Here is an 8,894-nt window from a genome sequence, read left to right on the forward strand (position 1 = left end):
TATTTTTTAGCTGTCACGCAGAAAGGGTCAATAAATGGACTTTTTTATGATAATTCCTAGAGAAAATGAAGACGGTTCATCACAACAATGAATGCCAAACCATATAAAACACGGGTCAAAAGACAAGCCCAGATACAACTAACCTAACCCAACCCGGGCGAATAAATAGGATTACAAACAACGAAAACCTAGGCCCAACATTAACTAAACAAAACAAATGCAAACTACGTAACACCACCAACCGAAAAACTATGAACAAAAAGATGGCACGCAATCAACAAAAACCAAGGCCCGATTAAATACCTTCTTTGATAAGTGCTTCTATCGATGGGTCAGAATAATAATCTTACAAGTTCATTATAACCAAAAAATACATTCATATAAAATAAACCTATTTAATAACTTAACTCACTAATAACAAAAGTTACAAATTTGAATGTTGAAATTCCAACAAAAGCATTATCCGATAATATAATTTGTCGAAAAAGAAAAATATAGAATCTTTACACGCGTACATATATAGCAAACAATTTGGGTTCTAAGAGATTGGAAGTGGAACACCATCCCAACCTTGAACACACTCCAACAATGGATCAATGATTTTACCCTTGCACATTGCTGTAAACACCTTGTCAAATTCCTCACCTGGTGACGTCACCTTCTCACCTGTCAAGTATTCAGACCCAAGTTCCTCCCTCACAAACCTATATAATGGGTATGATCTACAAGCCTTGATCCTGTTAGGAATAGCCAATTTACCATTTTCAAATGCAACTCTCACAGCCTCAACTTCTCTAGGCAAAATGGCTTTAAGTTCCTCTTCAAAAGTTACAATCTTTTGAAAGATTGAAGTGCTTGTGTTCTTTTCGATTTCACCATTGTTTAACGCATGATCGACTAGAACTTGTCGAAGCTTTTGCATCAACGGGTAAGTGGCGAGACAGGGGTCGTCAATGTAGGCGAATACGTACTCCCTGTCGACTACTTGAAGTAGGTCCTTTTCGCAGAATCTTGAGGGGTGGAGTTGACCGTTGACTCCTGTTGTTAGAACCTTTTTGGCTACTTGGCTCACAGTGTTCTTGACAGTCGATTTCATGTTTTCTTCTAAATGTCTTAAGTCAATGGATTGGCATAGAGCTACTAAGTATGTGGTAGACATTAGCTTCAAGATTTCGACTGCTTCTGATGTTTTTCTAGCTGAAATCAACCCTAAAGAGTTTACATCTTGGTTGTGTTGTTCGGCACTTTGGACGTGGTTGGTGACAGGGTTCGCTAGAAATTGGAGTTCCGAACAGTAAGAAGCCATAGCGATTTCTCCTCCTTTAAACCCGTAATCCAAACTAGGGTTTCGTCCACCCGAAAGATTTGAAGGTAAACCATTGTTGTAAAAGTCGTTTACAAGCTCCGAGAATTGAGCAAACATAAGCTTCCCAATCGAGGCGATAGCTAATCGAGTGTTGTCCATCGAAACACCAATTGGTGTTCCTTGAAAGTTACCACCATGTAAAGCCTTATTTCTTGAAACGTCGATCAAAGGGTTGTCGTTTACTGAGTTGATCTCGCGTTCGATCATCTTAGTTGACGAGCGGATGACCTCAATGTGTGGGCCAAGCCATTGAGGTGATGTCCTTAGCGCGTAACGATCTTGTTTAGGTTTTTGCAAAGGGTCCATTTCATGAACCTTTGCGTTCGCCTTAACAAAATCGCTACCATCTAAAATGTATTCCATAATTGCCGCAGCTTCAATCTGACCTGGGTGATGCTTCAATTTATGTGTTAAGTGGTCCGTAAACTCAGGCTTTCCTTGCATGACCTCAGCGAAAATAGCGGACAATACCTCTGACAACAATGCAAGCACATTGGCTTCAAAAAGAACCATGGACGCCATTCCGGACCCCACGGCGGTACCATTAACAAGTGCTAGACCTTCTTTAGGTTGTAGCTCAAAGAATCCACCTTCAACACCCGCTAAGTTGAACGCTTTTTGCGCACTGAGGATTTCGCCGTTGGGTCCCACGGCTTTGGAGTTGGGACGACCGGTGAGAAGACCAGCAATGTAGGATAGTGGGACCAGATCACCGGACGCGGTGATGGTCCCACGAAGAGGCAAACATGGGGTGACATTGGTGTTAAGGAACTTAGTGATGGCTTCTAAGATCTCGAAACGTATGCCGGAGTAACCTTGAAGGAGGGTGTTGATTCTAACTAGCATGGCAGCTCTTGTAGCTGAATGTGGAAGGGTGTGGCTTGATTCAGTCCCATTTCCGAAAATTCCGGCATTCAAAAATCTGAATCATAAAACAAAACATAATTTAGACGATGAATTATTATTATCATACACGGTATCATAAATCATAAACAAGATAAAAACCAAAAGATTAAATATCTATTGTCATAGTTATGAATAGAATTAAAAATGTGTATGTGCTATATGGTGATTGTGAAGTTGTAACTCTCAACTATATCATTTACGGAGTAACAAATATCATATATCATATGTCAAATGTCATATCATATATCATATATATCATATTGTTGCAAAAAATATGTGTATCGGCAGGTACATGTTAGCCCTGTGTTGACTTTGTCAACCCATCCAGTGGGCTACCGTTATTGTTGCAATCTTCGCATGCGTGGGACCAAGAGATTATTTGAGCCCGGTAAGAATGATTTTTGATCCAATTATTTGGAAAATACTCAACTAGTGAGAATCGAACACTCACCTCCCTAAGGGAGAGTGAGTCATTCACCACTAGGCTATTGGTCCATTCACCAATTTTTTTATTATCATATATATCATATATATATGTATTAATAAAATGGAAAGCTTAATTATTTGTCTAGCTCGGTCTATTTTCTTGACGAGTTTGGCGATCAAAATTTGGTACACGTATTTCTTTTTTTGTTTGTTTATTGCAACTTAAGCTATATATTTATTTATTTATTTATTTATTTATTTTTACCCTATATCCTAATATGCATGGATGAATTCGTAGTTTCATTCTTATCCGATTGTCGTTTTGAGTTTGCGTTCACACTGCAACCAGCCCTTCAAATTCGGCTTCATTTACACAACGACCCCCAACTTTTCACTTTTTCAGAGGTAAAAAGCGTAAATATATAATTTTTTAAAAATAAAAGAAAATAATTCCACCCATATTTTTAACAGGCCCTATCTCCTCGCTCGGTCCGAGTTAAATTTTTCCGAGACCACCGTTCAACTCGAAAAAATCAGACGGACACAACGGGACTAACTATGCGTGAAACGGGCATCGTTAAAAAAACACTAAATAACGGGCCCTATATTCTCGCTGGGTGCGAGCTAAATTTTTCCGAGACCACCGTTCAACTTGATATTATTTTACGAACACAACGCGACTAACTATACGCGAAACGGACATCGTCAAAAAAACACTAAATATTTCGAGCTATATTTCATACATATACATATACGTTCAACAAACAATCCAACCTACTAGATATATTAGGTACCAAACAACGTATATCAAAATCCGACCGCGCGTTGAATACAACCGCAGCAACGCGCGGTCGAATTTTTTCTAGTTTATACTACCCGGTATTATTTTAGAATTATTATAAATTAAGAATAAAGATTAATGAATATCACACACATCCACCTAACGCTGCAAATATATATCGTTTTTTCCTTCTACAGGGTCATCAACAATTAACAACGGACAAAATAATGCTACTTTTCATATAATAAGTAAACAATACGGAGTAGTAGTTTACGACACCAATCATTATTTTAAACATTTTTAAACAAAGTCTAAATTAAGTATGTACATACAGTTATATCTAGCCATTTCAAATCTGTGAAAAGGAGAAAGCCAATATTAATAGAATAATGATAATTATAAAAAACATATTAATAATAAATATTTAACCATTTAAATTTAAATAAAGCTTTATTTTAGACATTCAAATATGTAATTCACACAATAAAAATGTTTTGGTCGTCATTAAACACAAATTAAATTGCCTTTATCTTCAATAATGAACATAAATAAATGCAACGACGCTAAAATGAAATATAGAGTGTTTGATAAAACTGAATGATTCAACGCTGAATTATTTAAAATCTAAATGATTCAAAGAATCTGAATGAAGTTGTTCCTGAATGAAAATAACTTGTTTGATAATTATTTTGAACGAATAATGTGAATGGAGTTAAATTGTCTTATTAACCTTTGAAATGAATAAAAATTTATTTAACAAGTGTCATAATTTAAAAATAATATTACATAAAATAAATTTGAGATGTTTAATGATTGTTTAATGATTAAGAGAGAATTTCAACCGTACACGCGATTGTATGTATAGTGAAGTGGGGTCAAAACACACCATTAATTAACTTTTTATATTGATAAAATACTACTAAAATTGTATATGACACCATTAAATTTATAAATATAACTCTATATAATTTTAAATTTAATGGTTTTTATGGAATAAAATAGCCGTTCTTTTGAAAAAAAAAAAAGTGCCACTCAAATTGTATAGGACAACGTTGAATTTTGATCCTACAATCGCCGATGGTTCAGCACTGCCGATGGTTCAGCACTGAATGCTCAACCATTCACCACTATCATTCATTTTCAAAAATAAGCAGATTGAATGCCGAATGATTCAGCATTAAGCTCCAAACTATTTTACGCATCTCCAAAGCCCTTAGAAAAATTCTGTTTTATACTCTAATTTAAAAGTCAAAAAATCAAATATTTGTTATTTACAAATATATATATGTATATATAAATATAAATTATTATACCTAATGAGTTCCTTCTGAAGAGCACCGCCGTTCTTGGTTCTCCGGTGAGAAGTGGCACCGAATCCGGTGGTAACACCATAACTATCCGTCCCTTTATTCATACTTTCCATCACCCAATCACTACTCGCCTTTACACCAACTCTTGCTGACTCAGACAACACCACTTTAACCGCCACGTCATCAGTTCCCGCAATCCCCGCAACTTGTGACACCGTCAACGTCTCCCCACCAATTCTGATTACCGGATTCCTAAACTCCGTCACCATTCTTTTCACCTCATCAAGATGACTCCCCGTTAACGCCTCAGCCGCCACCCCCCAATTTAACGGATCCCCGTTAACGCACAACTCCGTTGCAACCCCATTTGCATGCCCGTTCGACATTGTAATATTATTTATTGAATTAATTTAATTACTTTCTTTAAGTAAAAATGTCGTTGATATTACTCCGTAATATTATTATCACACTCTTAACAGTTATATATAAGTTGGATATGGAAAGATTGAATGGTTATGAAATGTGTTAAGTAGGTGTTGAGTTAGGATGTGGTTTATATAGAAGACAGAGTGGTTGTACGTATAAATTGTGAAAGGATGTTAGTAGGTAGACTAGACTGGTGGGTTGGTTGAGGAGTAATCATCACCGTTAATTATGGTTATAATTAATCAACGGTAGAGATGATGTTAATGATCCTTGGAGATGGGGCCTACATGTAAAGCAAAGAGTAGTAGGTTGGGTTTGGCATGCTATTCAACGGCCGCAAATGTGAAAAAGAGTGGTAGTTGGTGGGTGTTTATATTTTGCTTTTTTTATAAACTTTGTTTTTCTTTAATCGTGAAATATTTTGGGTGAGACTTTATGTTGTACATTAAAATAGTACTACGTAATTGATTTAAAGTATAACAAACGGTGCATTGATTAATTAATGAAACTTATTTAAGCGTTGAGACACCCAACAATATTATCCGGGTTATTTTTACCATCGGTAAGTTAAAAGATTAGAGATCATTGTACACATGACGCATGTAAAATGAGTTTAAGGCTTTATGTAAAAGATGGTGTGTTTTTCAGTCAAAGTCAAACATCACAAATTATGATTGGCTGACTAACGTGACTTATTGTGGGGTACGAAGTAGCACGGTCACTTCGTTTCTAAATTGTATTAATCTCGGTGATAATACGTACACAATCATTTTTTGTTATCTACACAATCAATATGCTTTACAGTGTTGTACAATACAACACTATAAAGCATATTGGTTATATGCATAACAAAAAAATAATTGTGTACATATCACTTCCAATCTGCTTGTGGCTTGCTAGCCCGCGTCAAGTGCAATAAATCTAGCTTCTCTTATTTTATTTTATTTTCTAGAAAAATAATGCAAACTATGTAACAAAGTCCTTTGAATGAAATACTAAAAAACGAACAAGATTACAAACGACTTTATCACAAGGTTCGGGCACAGTAAACCAACCATAACACGAGTTACGACTAACTAAACCGAGCCTTAAGAGATCAGGAATTCAAAATCCGGCTCCAAAACAAAGATACAAGACGACACGACCACTAACAAAACGAGCAAAACCAACCAAATACAAAACAATCCAAACGAGCAAAACCAAAACTCAAGCCGTACACAACAAAACAAAACCAGCAAATCTAACCATCAACCAATTACCCCTTTCGATTCTTTGTGATCAGTTTAACCACCTTACCATTCACTTTCATCTGATTTAGAGGTTTACCCTTACGAGAGTTAAACGAATAAGTCAAAACATTAGTCAAGGCACTACCAATGAGGGTTCCCAACGAGGGTGGAACCAAACCTTTCTTCACCAAAACATAAAAAAACATCGTTCTTGTTCGAATCGTCAACTTCGTCTTCATCACGCAACACTAGCACATCCTTGCCATTTGAACTCTTCGAAGACTTCGCCTCCATTCTTTTGAACTATCAACATGATCAAGTAAAATTAATATTTGATTCATCCGCTTGCTTATCAACGATGCCCGAAGAAGCAACAGTGGGACAAGATACAACTTAATTCTGCTAGAGCGTGTATTGGCGCTTACTTTTTAGCCTCTCATTCTTTATTCCACATAATAAACTCGTATTATTATTTTTTCTTCGTCAAAATACAAAATATCAGACGAAAGGTATTTCTTCTTTAAACAACACACACAACATCGATAGTTCAAAGTCACTAATATCGATATCATAAAATGATTTTCTCAACCCCTTTGCGTATGACTAGTCAACTCCAATTCGACCTCGTAATGTACATCAATACCTAACATCAGTTAGATCTGTAACGACCCGGCTTTTTCGACTTGCTTTTGTGCTTTCTGCTTTCACGAAACTGCGTATTTGTGCGTACTGAGCTAGTTTATGCTATGGGATCTTATTTCATGATAATTACTTTCGTTTATATTTTAAAACGTGCTATTAAGTGTTTAATCACTTAACTTGATCCCCGAATGCTTTTACGACCGTTGGTGTCACTTGACGTTTGAAACGAGCTATGTTTTTCGGTACACGTTTAACTTTGGTCATAATCGGAATATTATGACTACGTAATACTAATTGTTATTTTCTAATAACAATTACTTGGGTTTTTGGATGCTTAATTACTCTTAGTAATTTACTAGAGCACACTAGTTAGTCTAGTTGGACTTTCTGCCTTGTTGGACTTTAGCCCACCCTACTCTAGCTAGTGGACTATTTAATTAGCCCAATTATTAATGAATTATGACCCATTTATATGTAAGACAAATGCCCATTTATAAGAGCCAACATACTAGCATTTTTGTTAACCATTATCACTAATGTTGCATGGGATCCCAACATAAGCACCAACTTTAGACCACCATTAACCAAAAAGCAAAAAGGTGTCCCCCTTGTGCCCCCATACCCCTACGGTTTTGAGACACCATCCACCACCTTACCACTATAAATACAAGCCTTATTTCACCCATTTCACTCTTAATCTCATTTGCATTTTACACACACTTACTCTCTTATTTTCTCTCTAGTCTTTCTCACTCTAAAAATTGTAAGTTTTAAGTTTTATTTCTCTTCTTCTTCTTCTTTCATACACGACATCATCATCATCATACTTGGATCAAGCTTTTTAGCTTTTTGATCTTGTTATATCTTGTAGATTCAAACTTGAGTTTGAATCCTTCAAGAACATGGAAGATTCAAGTTTTCTAGCTTTGAATATTCACTTATTTTGCTAGATCTAAATCTTTTAGCTTATAATCTCTTTATTTTATTGTAAAGATCAAAACTTGTGTTTATGATCTTCATGAAACTTGAAGATCTAGCTTCATGCTTCAAGGATCTTCAAGAACAATCAAGATTCAAGCTTTCTAGCTTTGAATCTTCATTACTTTTGTTAGATCTAATCTTTCTAGCTTATGGTCTCTCTATTTTGTTATAAAGATCTAAACTTGTGTTTATGGTCTTCATGAAACTTGAAGATCTGGCTTTATGCTTTCAAGATCTTCAAGAACATAAAAGATTCAAGCTTTCTAGCTTTATAATCTCATAACTTTTGTGAAAAGGATCCAAGCTCTCTAGCTTAGGGTTCCATTACTTTGTTTGATCAAATTTTTGTCTTGTTTGTTTGATTGAATGAAAGTTTGTAGCTTTTGTTGTAGATAGAATTTGTGTTTGTGTTAAGACTAAGAATATGATATAACCTTGATTCATCATCCTCCTAAAATTCTTAAGTGAGTTGTATTCTTACTTAGTCTTGACATTTTGTGTGTTGATGGTTGAATCTTGGTCAAAGTGATGCTAACACATCAATGAGTTGTACACTTGAAGCTACAAGCATCAAGGATGAGAACCGTGATGAGCATCAAGCACCAAGAATCCCACCGAAGCACTTGTTTACTATTTTTCGGGGCCTGACCAGACTCTTTGGGCTTCTGAAAAATTGATTTTCAGATAGTTCGTTTCAATTAGATGACTTTTCATTTAAGACTCACCTAAATCCGATAAATGGTTTAGGATTTATAGCCTTCCGAAAATCACTACGCCTTTGTAACGTTGTGCTAAAATTTCTAACCTACTCGCACTTAAACCGTCGC

General features: G+C 35.7%; 1 protein-coding gene across 1 annotated transcript; it reads right to left on the minus strand.

The window, feature by feature from the left end:
• Window positions 1–330: 330 nt before the first annotated feature.
• LOC139862980 (phenylalanine ammonia-lyase-like) lies at window positions 331–5,308 on the minus strand. Its single transcript, XM_071851615.1, has 2 exons — window positions 4,793–5,308; window positions 331–2,288 (listed from the first exon to the last, which is right to left on the minus strand). The coding sequence occupies exons 1-2, from the start codon at window positions 5,173–5,175 to the stop codon at window positions 539–541; spliced, it is 2,133 nt and encodes a 710-aa protein (XP_071707716.1). The 5' UTR covers window positions 5,176–5,308; the 3' UTR covers window positions 331–538.
• Between the last annotated feature and the right edge of the window lie 3,586 nt (window positions 5,309–8,894).

This window comes from Rutidosis leptorrhynchoides, chromosome 8, assembly GCF_046630445.1.
Source record: "Rutidosis leptorrhynchoides isolate AG116_Rl617_1_P2 chromosome 8, CSIRO_AGI_Rlap_v1, whole genome shotgun sequence".
Taxonomy (NCBI): Eukaryota; Viridiplantae; Streptophyta; class Magnoliopsida; order Asterales; family Asteraceae; genus Rutidosis; species Rutidosis leptorrhynchoides.

Coding starts and splice junctions, on each gene's coding strand:
- LOC139862980 (XM_071851615.1), bottom strand. CDS start 5,175: ATGTCGAACGGGCATGCAAATGGGGTTGCAACGGAGTTGTGCGTTAAC. Junction 2,289..4,792: donor CTTCAGAAGGAACTCATTAG/GTATAATAATTT, acceptor TTTATGATTCAG/ATTTTTGAATGCCGGAATTT.